The sequence below is a fragment of the Pseudorca crassidens genome, chromosome 21, assembly GCF_039906515.1.
Source record: "Pseudorca crassidens isolate mPseCra1 chromosome 21, mPseCra1.hap1, whole genome shotgun sequence".
NCBI lineage: Eukaryota > Metazoa > Chordata > Mammalia > Artiodactyla > Delphinidae > Pseudorca > Pseudorca crassidens.
In genome coordinates this window covers 8,493,770-8,508,777 of record NC_090316.1, presented here as the reverse complement: position 1 = coordinate 8,508,777, position 15,008 = coordinate 8,493,770, and the positions used below count along the sequence as shown (strand labels likewise).

The window sequence follows — 15,008 nt, the reverse complement described above, 5'->3', positions numbered from 1 at the left end:
TAATTTACAACCGCTCTATTAAAACACTCAATTCCGTGCTCCTGCTCTAAAGCTATTTTCGGGCAACAGAGCCCAAGTTCCAACCTAAAAACCAATTCTATCAAAACTGCAGGACAGCTGATCGATTTGGAGCAATCCAAAGAACCATTCAATTTGGAGGGGGAAGACATAAAACCCAACACACTGTGTAGCTTACAAATATGGTCGCAGAGACACCTCCATCTTGTTTTTATTAGGGATGTGACAAATCTTTGATTTGTATTCGATTCGTACACGGATAGTGCCATTTTCCCCCGAATTTTGCAATTCAGTTGATTATTGCCCCCCAGATAAATCCTGGATGTTCACAATTGTTCATCTGAGACTTCTTGGGTGAAGGGCATTTACTGTGACCATTACAAGTGTTGCAGCACAGCTACATACGTCATGCCATCTAGGAGGCACAGTGCTGAGGGCTGTAAACAGACAATGTTCAAGTGCAGCCAAATCACGAAGAGCTGGATGAGAGGCCTCTGTGTGGACTTGGTGAGGGAAGGAATAAATATGAAAAAAAAAAAAAAAAGGCAGAGAATAGTGTGGAATTTTTTTTTTAAAACGGTGTGTAATACAAATCCAGCCAAAACAATAGTGCAAAAAGTTACAAAGCAACAATCTCTTGGGCTAATGCAGTATAGGCTATACAGAAACAGCCACGATGAAATGTGCAGATCAGGCACGGTGAATACCAAGGAACCAAGGAGACGGTTAATATTTCAACCCACAGTTTGTGTTTTAGATTTTTTTTTTTCCCCCAAAATTTCCATACAACAAACAGACATCTAGATCAGCCCAGCAAGCTATGGTGGAAGTGTGCAGTCCAGAAGAGACCATGGAGAAACAGGTCTCCCGAGGCCATGAAGATCCGCAAAGGCTGAGCGGGAACAGCACTTGGTGTGCGGCACGGTCTGTGCAGGAGGATGTGGACCTCGTTAGACTGCTCAGGTTACTGGAACCTCGTTATCACATCCCATCCTACAAGGTTTTCACTGAATGTTTCCTTACATCTACAAATGAGGGTGCCTGCCCGTGTTAACGCTGATTAAAAAACACAAGTACACAAATCTATCTCCTTCATTGCTGGTGTATGGACCCAGAACACCACCACAAAATATTTCCTTGGCCTAAAAGATCACTGGATTAACAAGGAGTTTTAACAGAGGAACAGGAGTGCTGTACTGAGAGGCTTTCGAAGGGAAACACAGGTACCGCCATTTCCGATGAGTTTCTGAAAATGCTAGAAAAAGGACAGGCTGCCAAAGGCAGCCACCACGCTGTTCTCCATGATAACGGCACTAATGTTAAAAAAAATAAGAGCTTTTAATGATTGTAATGTATACAGTTTGGGCTGTTTGGCAAAACCCTGCAGATGTGCATTAATGACGCTTTATTTTTTAAAAAAAACAAAAACAAAAACAAAAAAAACCCAAAAACAGTCCATGTTGAAATTGATCAGTGTAAGTTAAACGGTGGTTTTTAGGCTGGACCCATGATTTAAGCTGTACCCATCCAGCTCAGACAAAAAAAAAAAAAAAAAAGAAAAGAAAAAAAAAATCATTTGAATGTTAAAGCAATTGTTCAGAGTCTTGAAAAAGAAATCAGGCAGGAAAATGCCCATAATGATGATTGGCAAAATCAAAATTGAAAACAAAGAAACTGTTTATCGAGCCGCCGACAAAGAAATCTTGCATGGAGACTACAAGTCTGGAGTTTCTGGGATGAAATTGTACAGGAATCTCAGTCCACAGTTTCCTCACTCGCTGCGGAGACGGAGCTGTCACTGAATCTGACAGAGCCCTGCACTCCCCGGTCCGCCGACCCTGTGGAATGGTGGAAACACAACGCAATCAGGCCTCCTAATCTCGCAGCGATCGCGATGTCTTTTCTTGGAGCTCCGCCAAGCAGTGTTCCCTCCGAGAGGCTGTTCAGTTCTGCTGAGGATCTCCACGGAGACCATCGCTGCAGACTTCTCCCCGAGAATGCAGAGAGGCTGGTGTTTTTTTTTTTTTTTTAAATAATGCAATTTGCCCAGAGTAAACTACAGGTATTAAATACAGTCTGATCTCACCAAAAACGCACGAATCATGCTATGGAGTTTGTACTGTAGTCAAATTGCACACAGAAAAGTACAGACTTAAGTTTAAGGTTTCTTAAACTTTGTGCATATCTCAAATAGATTCTGCATAAGGTCATCAAATAATGGCCATAAATATGCTACGAATCATTTTAATATACAAAAAGATTTTACAGCACTGTAAAAATAAATGTGGCAAGATTTTTTTTTTTTCAATCAGGTTGTCTTGTCTGATTTGTCATAGTCCATGTTTGACCACTATTGACATAGCTACTATTCGGTATTCAGTCGAATACCAAAAAAAGTGGATTCGTCACATCCCTAGTTTATAAACCAGTGAAACCCCAGAATCTTATGGAGAAAAGTTGGAAACAGTATCAAGCCTACGTGGTGTTCTCCAATTTACCAAAACAAATAAGACTTTTCACATGGAGGCACAGAGTAAGATCAATTCTAAAAGACACACACGCACGCATGCGCGCACACACACACAAACACGGGAATACTTCAATTTCACACAAATTATCGACTGAAGAGCGACAAGTGATTTACAGAGACACACAAAAATACATGAAGTACAAATAATTCTTTCAAATCGTTTTTAATCAAGGAAATGCAGAGCAACATTATAATAACTCACCTTTTTGTAATCCAGTCTTCACTGTAGCCTGAGGAACTGTTTCAACCTGTTTGGACAGAAAAATACAGCATTAATGGGGAATTTTTTTTCACTTAATTAACAGAGGGAAAAAAATAATACTTCGATCAATCTAAGTAATGATGAGCGATTAATGTATCTGAAATCTGGACTCGGTCCCATTTTCTGGTAAAGTTCTCTGTCTCAGGGTCAGGGAGGGTTTAAATTCTAGCTGCCTGTGCTGGATACCAAGTGACAACACACAGCCACATGCTTTTGAGCAACGACCTTTCCCACCATTCCCTTGGTATATGAAAAGAACACAAATACTTTCCTCAGTGTCTGGGAGGCAGGAGAGGGGTTGTTTCTGCAACCAGCCCCGATGTTGCTATAAACCCCTCCCGCCCCAAAGACGTTAGGATAAATTTTTACTTACTATGATACTCAGGTTAATGTAACTCACGCCACTTTAAGACCCTTCCGCGCCTGCACTCACATCTAAGTTGCTGGGAATCAGGACCCTCTCTGTAGAGAGTGCTACAGGGCTCCATACAGCTGGAAGCTCAATACTTTTGCTGCTAGTACAAACTTAAGAAAATAAGTTTGTGATATTGCAAAAGCACTTTCTTGAGTGTCTTATGAACAGTGTCTTGATCCTACATTAGGAGAGCGAGATCAGAAGTTATTCTGCCAATGTTTATGTAAAACACGTGGTAATTTGAGGATTGAACCATTGGAATTAAAGAAAGGATGCCATTTGGAGGAGTACCTGCTTAAGCTATGAATTGGATTTAATGTTTCTCTGAGTGGTGAAATATGCATGTTGCAACACATTTTGTAAATATTTAAGGATTATTCTAAGCTTTTTAAAAAAATTTTTATTTTTTCTTTTACAACAAGTAAAAAAAACATACAACAGAAGTGCTTTTATAACATACAATTAGTAATACAAATATAAAATCTTCTAAACAATCACTGGTATTGTTTTACTACTAACTATAAACACAGTGGCATTAACAATCCATCCCAGTTTTTGTACTCATTCTCCTTATTAATTCTAGACTGACTGGTCACAGACTGAATTTGGGAACCAGCTGGCAAAATCACAACTTCATTTTGGAAAGGAATACTGGAGATCTGCAAGAGGTTAGAAAGATTTTTTGGAATATAATTTCCTAAGTATGAAAGCTAATTATGATAAATGAATGACAAATTAGGATATTATTTAAATTTTTGTTAAATATTTCTGGAAAAACTATTTTACATGTCTGATGATACCATAGAGTACCCACAAAATCACCTCTTAAGTTTGGAAGTTTAAAATTTTGAAGGAAATAATTTAAATAGAAAACTTCACATTCTTCCATATTTAAGTGGTTTTAAAAATATAAAGCTTATTGGAACTAATACTATTCACAATTCTTTTTGTTTAGTAGCAGCTGTCTGGGTATAAAACTGGATATTCTTTCACTTTAACAAATTAAGAAAAATTCTGACTGTGAATTTAAGTTAAAGGAGTTAACGATTTCCAAACATTTCTTTGAAAAGGTAATTTAATATGCCTATTGCTGTATTGATTACACTGGCTGAATACCCTTCCGTCAAAATGCCCCTCCTTCTTTTTACATAAATAGTGTGTATCTGATAACTTAGTAACAGGTGAGTGCCATTCCACTGGGAAAATAACATTCCAAAAAATCTGTGATACCAACAGAAAAACCAGATCATCTATGATTATCTGTTTCTTAAATAAAACTCTTATAGGTAAATTAATTTGGTCTGTTTAAAAAATAAAAATAATATATACCAGCAGCTTAAACCAAAAATTAAAATTAAAAAAAAAAGGGAACTCAATGATGGTTCCAAATAAAAATCACGAAAACATGAAATTATTTTGCTCGTAACTGAAATGTCAAAATCAATGTGAGGAATTCTTTAGAAGTCTTGTACCACTGACTTCCCATCTCCTGAAGCCTGATCGTTTTCTGTGAAAATGCTTGAAGCAGCATCACAGGGATGGTTGTATTAGGACTGGGCACTGGGATTCACCAGGACAGAAGCATTAGGTAGTCCGGAAAGGAAAGCCAGTGTGGGGGGAGTCTCTCTTTCTTTTAAGACACCAGCATAAGCCACAACACTCACAAATACGACGGTTAACCCTCTACATGTGGGAAGCCAACCTGCTCCTTTTTGATCTTCTTCTTTGGCACGACCTCAGTGGATTTCTCTGATTCGGAACGGGTTCTAATGGATCTTCTCTGTTGCTTCTTTTCTACTGAGCCTAAAAGACAATTCAAACGAACAAACAATAAAACCTCACTTGAGTAACTGACATTCAAGTAATTAAGATCTGACCAAATTCCTTCCTTTTCTTATCCATTACTTTTGGTCTTTTAACTATAACTCATTAAAAAAAGCTATTAAACACTTGGGGGTACATTAAAAAAATTGTATAGATCAAATTGTAAAAGTTGATGGGTTGAGACTAGGAGTCATAACGCACTCTGAACTATACAGATAAAGAGGGATTGGATTTTTAAAAATTGTAAAGTCAAACCAAAACAGCAGATAAACACATTTAGGTAATAATAACTGAAGGGATGAAGGGACTGAGGGGATGGATGAAAATGATTTTATTCTCAGTTGACATTAGGAATTAATGGTTCAAAATTCAATCGGTACTATGTATTTTGCATTTTAACAAATAAATTAATTCCACACGTAAAATGCTTAATAGTGCTAGGTGCTGGTTTTGCTATTGTTATATCATTAACAACCAAAGGGAAAAAAGCAGGAAAGGCACAAAAATGGGACTAAAACTGAATCATTAATTTGACTATCAAGGGACTTGTATAACTTAGAAATAATTAGTCATGGAAAACTAGTTGAAACAAATTATCAAGCTATTTAATATTAAATGGTGAAAAAAAGAAACTATGAAGATTTTTAAACAGTAAAATTCTTTGAAAGAAAACTCACATAGACCCCATTTTGGAAAGGATAAAACTTAAGATTGAAGGCCGCAATGTGAAGAAACACTAAGTCAGGAATGAATCACAGAATGATTCATTCTGTGACCTTAAGAAGGAATGATACCTTCAGCACAGCTGTTCTCCATCTTTTCAGTGCTTGGACCACCTAAACAGTCCTTGCTAGATAATAATCACCTTGCAGAAGCTACCTCAATGAAGTGTTCCATATCACCTGTATATTTTCTGGTTTCATTGTTCTTGTTTATGTGGAAAGGGCTTTCCTCACCTTTGTTCAAAGCCAAAACAAAGAAGGATCCCACTACTTTTTGGGGGGAAGGAGTAGGTAGTTTGATGATAATGTATTGTTTCTGAGTTGTGCTTAATTAATTTCTAGCAGAGAAGTCACAAAATGAATGTGTCCTTTACTCTCACTCTTCTCCTTACAATGATGAAAATGTTAACTAAGACAACAGGTATCCTACCCTCACAGACACCTGAGTATTCCAGAGATTCACATTTCAGTATAGTCATCAACACTCAAGACCTACCAGGGAAGAGGAAAATGAAAATAGAACTGCGTAAAACAAACAAACAAAAAACCTTGTTTTGAGAATGACAACAAAATTGTTCTAGCAAGGGCAAATGATATTTGCTCTATTGTCTTACAAAGATAAGACAATGTGGTGACTCCGTAAAATTATTCTGAAAGCTACCCAAAGAACATATACATTCTACTACATTTAAAGACACTAAAAAGTATTATATTTATGTTCTAAGAGAGGAGAAGTGAGCATCTCTGGATTTGGAAAATAGCTTAGAAATCTGGTAGAAATGCAGATACAACTCCTCAAACCATAGAAATGTAGCAGTGCCACACATCCTATGTAGCACCTAAATTTACTAAGAAAAGGCTGGAGAATTTCCCATGAGTAGTTAACACCAAATGAGATAATGGTACAATTGGTTTCTGAAGGGAGATCGGGTCTCTTTTCTGACTTTTCAACTACTGAAGTTATTTTCGCAAGGAACAAAATGGTCATGTAAAAAGATAAAATATGCTTATCAACTACGGCTGGTAACCAAATTTAAACCAAGGTCAAAGCTTTAGAGCGCTCATCCCTAAATTAAGGCTGCAACGTTAATTTACAATCTCATTACATTATGTCTGCCTGAGGAAGGAACTGGGCTTTTTCTTGATATAAAGAATTATAACCTTCCACCTTTAGCTTTCACTAGAAAAGAAAAAAAAAAAAGAAGGAAAAGAAGAAAATCCACAGCAGAACTTAAATTGAAATGAAAAGACTACATGAAGATAAAATGTTCAGTAGCTGAGGGGCAGAAAAAACAATCTCCATTAAAAGTAAAAGTTTAATATTTAAGATCAATCTAATATCCTATGAAGAATTTACTTTCTCCCTAGTTCGGAGAATGCAGATGTTTAAGTAATGATCCTCCTAGTCTAAATATCACACTTACATTCAGACAAATTACTAACAGTTTAACAGTAAACAGTTTAACAATAAACTAACAGTTTAACAGTAAAGAAAGATGACAAAACTGACAGACCTAACTACAGAGCACTGAGGCCAAAAGAGTCTTGTGGTATCAAAGAAGGTAACAAACATTTTCAATTATGGCTAATTAATGCAAAATCTTCTAAGTCCATTATTCATTGCTTCATTATAATTTCATTTTTTATACAGTATTTTGAAGTGATACAAGTTGCAAATCTGGTTCTGGACTTTGCTACTCCCTCCTTACCTTACTGCAGCTTCCTTTCCCAACTCATTGTTGAATAAAGGCATTCTATTTACTATGCCCTGTCCCCGTGGCAACACCTTTCCCCATCCTGCAGCCCTTTCTTGAAAATAAAGGGCTGCAAGTTCTTTCCTGAATAATGATTGTTTTAATTTAGCTTTTATAATAAGAAGAATCTTACTCAAAATTTCCCTTACAAAAATACTTACCCCTTAGTGCCACTCAATTACAGGTTTGCCTGATCCAAGATTACTACCTTGGGTCTTAAGACTTTAATCCTTCTAGAAAATTATTTGGTCACTTCTTAGATTCCAAAAAAAAATGTGAAAGAATAAATTGAAACAAACTCCTTCCTCCTAAGATTTCAAATGACCAAGTTAGTTGGTATCTAACTCTTTTCTTAACAGCTGTATGCAGCAGTAATACTGTTATATAAACCAAATCCACCAGACACTCAATTAAGCTTCTATAAGATCCTCAGTCAGTCTCTTAATAAAAATTACTTTGCCTATTCCAAAGGCACGACCTTACTAAATACAGGCATTTCTTCTTTGAGCAACAATAATGTAGCTTGATTTTCAATTCATGGTATCTGTTAATCAGAGAAGATTATAAGAGAGCTAGGTCCGAACCCCTCAACTGCTGACATCTAGCACACCTAAGAATAATGGAAAGAGTGTGGGCATCTACCAATTTGTGTCCAATAGGGGATAAAGGAGGAAATAGTAAGAATGTGTTAATAGTGCTGGAAAATTAAAGCTGTTATTCTCATGCAGAGAGATCATCAAATGGTGCATCTAGTCAGATATGTACAGACTGTATAACTATAGTCTTTTCATTATAGAATCCTATTATTTAAATTCCTGTAGGAAAAATAACTATTACTATCAATAAAGCTCTCTGGCCCCTAAACCATTCATTCCTATTGAAATAATCACTTTTATGATTTCATTTTTAAAATATAATTTGATTTTGATAGGAACAGAGCTGCCATGTGACAGTCAAGCAGAACCAAGAACTCCAATGGGAACGTACTCTACATTCATACCCACCTGCAGGACCAGATGCTGTTTCCGGAGATGACATATTCTGAGTTGCCTTTTCATTCCTCTGGTTTGGTGTAGAAATTATAAGTCTGTCTTGTCCCCTGACACTTATTTCTGTTTTGTTACCAATTCCCTTCAAAATAAGGCAAATTAAAAAATAGGTGATTACCAGGCAAATGGCATCATTGGCTTATAAAGATGCCTTAAGACCATCATAATGTGCTTGGATTTTTTTTTTTTTTTTGCGGTACGTGGGCCTCTCACCGCTGTGGCCTCTCCCGTTGCGGAGTACAGGCTCCGGACGCGCAGGCTCAGTGGCCGTGGCTCACGGGCCCAGCCACCCCGCGGCACGTGGGATCCTCCCGGACCGGGGCACGAACCCGTGTCCCCTGCATCGGCAGGCCGACTCTCAACCACTGCGCCACCAGGGAAGCCCTGTGCTTGGATTTTATATGGTCTTTGATTGCAGTTAATTTATTATCTTAGCCATTATCAGAACAATTTTATTAAGTCATCAGGATGTACTCTAAAATGTACAATGAGACTATGTGGGGGAAAAAAACCTGTTTTCTAAGTCCAGATGATGAATATCACTAAAAAATAAACCTGTATCATCTAATTTTCTGTCAAAACCAAAATATTTTCTGGTCTGAATAGTCTCTCCCTTTACCCATATCACAGTAAGAGAACTATAGTCATTTTCATGTGGTAAAGTACCCTACTACAGATAAAAATATCAACATGTCTTTGAAAGACAAGGATATCCTTAGATTACAGAAGTGTGATGAAAATGTGCACCCCATAAGCAATCTGGAGCAGAGAGAAGGCAGGGAGAATTACAGTTCTGTCTCATTTTAGGTATTTTTAATGCAGTGAAATAAAGGAGTGATTTATAAATATAGTATATGTATTTTTAAAGCTTTCATTTTTAAAAGGTCAGTTTTATCTCAAATTTGATTTAAATAGCACTCTTTGGGGGGGGGTGACAAAGTTTGATTTGTGCATCCAAAAGCAGATAAAAACCAGCTCCAAGAATGAAGCCAATTCGCATTCGAAAAAGATACAAAGTATTTACTTGCGAGTCAAAGCTGTCAACAGAACCAAGTGGGGACTGTAACTTAAGTTTTTCCAAGGAGCTTCGCCTTACTGAAATCGGTTGAACCTATAGGCAGAAACAGGTTAACAGAGGACCCTTATGCTTCTCTTTAGGAAAATATATCACCAATGAGGTGCACCTATATTTATTTTAATGTGCATAAGACAACGTTAGGAAATCAGCACAGAATTCTTTAAACAGCACACATCCATGAGGTGCCACTGAATTTGGATTCACAAGCCCACAGTTGTGGTGTCGGCTGGGAGGGTAGTGAAGAGGTACACGGAATAGAAAGTACAAATGTTGTAAAAGAGCTTTAAAGTCTTCAAGCTAAAGTGTGAGCGCCCTAAATGGAGGCCCAGGGCTGTCTGAGGGAGGCATTCCGTTTGAAGAGGCTACTTTCACCCCGTTACACAAGCTGTCACCACAGTTCATTGTGACAGAACAAACACAGTTCTGGTACTTCTCTAAAATGTATGAGCTATCGCAGGTCAACATGAGCCAAACAAAATTGCTGGTGCAACCAAACAGAGCAACAGGTATAATGATTACAACGGTTAATTCAGATAACTGACAGAAATGATTTAATAAGAAGCATACTTTGCAACTAAGAAAAACTAACCACACAAACCAGAAACAGGCAAAGTGCCCAGTTTTTTTCCATGATTTTAGGGAGCTCAGCTCAATTTTGGCTGCACAGCTCAAGATTAATCTAGTACAGATGGGGATATTACAAAAGAGAGAAAAAAAAAGAAGAAAAGCAAAGCTTTTTTGCCTATGTCTTTTTTGCCCCCATCTTAAACAGAGTAAACTGACTGTACATTTCAAGTGCAGTGAATACAAAGGGTATTCAAATTATGACCTTGTGTTGTTTGGGTTTTTTGGGGTTTTTTTTTTGCGGTACGCGGGCCTCTCACTGTTGTGGCCTCTCCCGTTGCGGAGCACAGGCTCTGGACGCGCAGGCTCAGCGGCCATGGCTCACGGGCCCAGCTGCTCCGCAGCATGTGGGATCTTCCCGGGCCGGGGCACGAACCCGTGTCCCCTGAATAGGCAGGCGGCCTCTCAACCACTGCGCCACCAGGGAAGCCCTGGGGTTTTTTTAAATGCCAAGGTTGACTACTTACTAGATACCTAGGTTCCCCCAAAAAACCCATGAGAAAAGAAGGTACCTTCGTTGAATAAACAAACTGATCGATAAATTTCCCATCTCCTGTAGCATTCTGAAGAGCAAACACTTGTTCAATTTTCACAACTGGAGACATGTTACACTTCTGCAAATCCAGGCTCCCTTTGTGCATTGTGATGGAAGCTGGTAAGGATTTCCTCGCAGCTGCCGTTTTCCAGGCTACTTTAACGGGAGGTGGTTCGTCCTCTTCCACGCTTGTGTGCCGCCTCTGGCTGTGTCTCCGAATTTCAGTACCTGATAGTGAGGAGGCCGCCTCGCCTGCACTGGTCTGTTCTGGCTGAGTATTCAGCACTGATCTTGGCCTTCGGGTTTTTTTAACTTCAGCCTTGGAGGCAACATTCTTTTTTGCTTGGGATAAAGCCTCCTCAGGCTGTTTATCAATGTAGATAAAAGTATACTGTTCAATTCTTTCCTCCCGGGTCATTTTCAACGCTTTCTCTGCGTGGGCAATGCCGATATCCCACTGAGCACGTTCTCTCTGAGGCCGGGGTTTCCGAATCTGTAAAGAAAGATACAGGCATTATGGAACATGCTTTAATCTAATAGGGACAGTTAAAAAAACATGTATTTCCCATGTGGTCTTATCATCTTTCCAGGTATGCATAAACATCTTCAGGGTCTTCAGTCAAACAAGGGAAATGTTCTAACTCCATGACTTTGATGAATCAGCGCTGCTATCAAGGACATGCAGGTCCACTCTTTTACAGTAAACCCTTCTTTGTTGCCCACTCTGCTGGACAAGTCCCTCCAAGAGGGAGTCGTCCGCCTCATGTCACATTCCTAAAAAGCTGGCAGTGATGATGGCAGAGAGAAGAAAGATTACAGAAAGGATAACTTTCAGGGGCCAATAAAACACTAACATTAAAGACAACACCCTAAAGCTCAGAGGTGCCACACAGACCACAGCAAAGCTAAGTAAGTGGCACAGAGCCAGCATTTGGAGCTGAGCGGCCAGCCTGTGCCAGAATGCAAACAGGGGCAGAATGCAGAGAAAGGGGAGCCCCGAGGAACACGTGGAAATCGATACAACACAAGAAAACAGGATCGTATGAGAGGAAAAATAAACCTGCATCACAGTTTCCAGAGTCCTGATCAGAAGACTTTGGATTGGCAAAACAGGTAAGAAAATTTTGAATAAAGGTATGTGAGATGAGCAATTAGGAATTATCCAGGGGGTTAGACTGAGGTAGCCAGAAATTAGCTAATGAAACAAGAAGACGGTACAGTATATGTCAAACACTGTTAAACACTGTGAAGTGTTAAGTTTGATAAAAGTAATCAAAATCCTCTGTGAAAATATTTAGCTTAGAGTGAAAATATTTCTGAATCACCAGAGGCCCACACTAAATTAGCTGAGTTTAAAAATCTCGACCAGACAGATTATCAAGAGTTCATGTCAAAATTCTAGTATGTCCACCACCACAACAAACATCTTTAGTTCCATCACTAGTGTGACCTTGGTTGAACCCGCTACTTAAGGGTTCTGTGCCTCAATTTCTTCATCTGCAGAAATAGGAATAACAGTATCTACCTCACCAAAGTTGTAATGAAGATTAAATGGATTAATACATATATAAAATGCTTAAAAACAGTGCCTGTCTCAGAGTAAGCACTAAATATTTTTAAAACCTTACTTTCATAAAACAATTTTGCTAAATAAGAATAAAGGGGAATTAGGGGAAAATGCTGAAATAGGAAAAAACATAAAAATCTCTGACAAAATCCTCATTTCACTAGCATCTACTAGACTATGTACATTTGAATTCAATTCAAAATAGAATCCAAAATTGTATTAAGCAGATAAAGTTTTCAGTAGGACTATAATGTTGTTTATATGACATATAAAATTTATTGACACACAATGAATTATTAAAATTGAGCTTAGGGGACTAAAATAAGTCATTCTAATTGCTTGAATTCAAGTATGAAAAGCTCTACTAAATTATTAAGTCCTTTACAGTCCACATTCAATTGACCATGTTCCTATGTCATCAGTCACCTTCTGTTTCTCAGAGTGATTGCTGGCTTGTCTGGTCGCCTCGGCCAGTAGTTCTTCATACTGTTTGTGACCTTTGTACTCTCGGACCCGCTTTTCGTGAACCCACGCCCTCTCTGGCTGGTTGCTAAAAAATTGGACGTGATATTCCCGGGCACCTGTAAGTAAAAATTCTTATTAGCCCTTTCAGAGCATAAGCAGCCACATATACTTTGCCAAAAATGTGGACCTAAGCCAGGTTCCCTAGTTTACTCCTATTAAAACGTGTCATTTTTGGATCGTCCAAAGATGTAATCCAACATCTACCAATAACACAACTAATTGTTACTGTAAAAATCACCCCAAACGATTAAACTTGGTACAGCAAGTTTTAAGAGAAAAAAAAAAAAAATCAGAAATTCTGCTAACTGTCAGATTTGTTACCTTGGTTACACAATTTATATTTACTGGCCTCAAACCTTTTTACAAACAAATCTGGGTACAAATAAATAATTTTTCCTTCAAAAAAATGCATAACATATTTTCTTGGACTTTCAAAAGCCAATTGCTGGTCAAACTGCTTTTCTAATGACAAAAACGTGTGGCGCACAGACCTGGGGGTGGTAAGGGGAGGACAGGCTACTGAGACTCTCCCAGGGATCCTGCAAGGTCAAAACCATCTTCACAATAACACCAAGATGTTGTCTTTTTCATGATGTTGACATTTGCACTTAATACAGCAAAAGCAATGGTGGGTCAGACTGCTGGCATCTCAGCACAAATAAAGGCAGCGATGACACCAAATTATACTAGTGCCGTATCCTTCACAGCCATATGCTGGCAGTTACAAACAAACAAACAAAAAAGCCAGTTTTACTTAATATCCTTGATGAAGCAGTAAAAATTACTTTTACTAAATCTCAACCCTTGAACACGTCTTTCTAGTATTCCTTGTGACAAAATGGGAAGGGTGCATAAAGCACTTCTGCGCGCTGCAAGTATGAAGATTGCCTTGAGGGAAAGTACTTCTGGGATTGAACTGCAAGGTGAACTGGCCACTTCTTCATGGAGCATGACTAAGAGAAAAACTACGGTTATTTGAACTTGAGAATTTGGCAGGTATTTTCTCAAAAGTGAACAAGCAAGTTTGTCACTTCAAGGAAAACAGCTGATAGTATTTGTTGCCAATAATAAAATTTGATCTTCCAAGAAAAATCAAAATATTGGAAAACTAGTATCTGCCCCTATGAGTCTTCCAATTTCCAAATAATCTAAGAATTTTCTGATGAAGTAAGTGGTGACAACGAATGTGATTTTAAAAATATCTATAAAGGAATGTGTCAACATTTGGAAGATATGCATGCAATATTTTTTAAATGGCCAATGTATGATGTTACAAAGTCATGAAAGGCAAATGATCCATTCAAAGTGCAAGGCAGAAACCAAGTACAAAAAGTTTATTGATAGGATTTCAGATTCCATATTGCAACTACCCCACCACTTGCTGAGTTTGGGGGCAATATCAAAGAAATATACCCACAGTTATCTGAAAAGGCTATTATTAAAATACTCTTCCCTTTTCCAACTACACATCTGTGTGAGGCCAGATTATCTTCATTTTCTTCAACCAAAACAACAAACCATAACAGACTGAATGTAGAAGCAGATATGAGAATCTAGTGTCTTCAGTTAAGCCAGTCATTAAAGAGATTTGCAAAAATGTAAAAATACCATTCTTCTCAATTTTTTTGCTTGAGAAAATATTTTTCATAAAAACAGAATTAATAATATAACATACAGTAGCTTTTTAAAAATGAATTGGTAAATATTTAAAATTTTTCTCAGCTTTAATTTCTAAATTAACATCAACAGTAATAGATATAACCTATGTAAACAAAAGCATTTAGAGTCCTCAAATTTTAAGAGTAAAAGGGGTTCTGGGACCAAAACACCTGAGAACCACTGCTCTCTGGCGGTGCTACTCTGAGTGTGGTTCCCAGGGCAAACCAGTCTGCCACAAAACAAGCAGAGAAGGTAAGAGTGAGCATTTAGAAACTATGATAATTTAACATTGCGTGACATCTAGGCCCATGATCAGGGATCCTGTACCGTGTATTTTTTTTGTAAGGGGAGGCCTTTCATTTCCCAGATAGTTAATTTTATCGTATTTTACAGAAGTATTGGTCCATGGTGGACTGGAAAATTTTTTTAAAAGAGCAAAAAACTAG

General features: G+C 38.0%; 1 protein-coding gene across 7 annotated transcripts in view; it reads right to left on the bottom strand.

Annotated features, from left to right (window-relative positions):
* Positions 1–15,008, bottom strand: part of NSD3 (nuclear receptor binding SET domain protein 3) — a 108,969-nt gene that overhangs the window by 36,146 nt on the left and 57,815 nt on the right. For 6 of the 7 annotated variants that reach the window (XM_067721712.1, XM_067721713.1, XM_067721714.1 and 3 more), the window contains 5 exons: positions 12,805–12,959; positions 10,789–11,304; positions 8,530–8,656; positions 4,928–5,028; positions 2,751–2,796 (listed from right to left, as the gene is read on the bottom strand). In XM_067721712.1, coding sequence (XP_067577813.1) covers positions 2,751–2,796; positions 4,928–5,028; positions 8,530–8,656; positions 10,789–11,304; positions 12,805–12,959 — 945 coding nt within the window. Of the gene's footprint in view, positions 1–213; positions 1,857–2,750; positions 2,797–4,927; positions 5,029–8,529; positions 8,657–10,788; positions 11,305–12,804; positions 12,960–15,008 lie in introns of those variants that run through there. The other variant, XM_067721717.1, reaches the window with a different exon arrangement.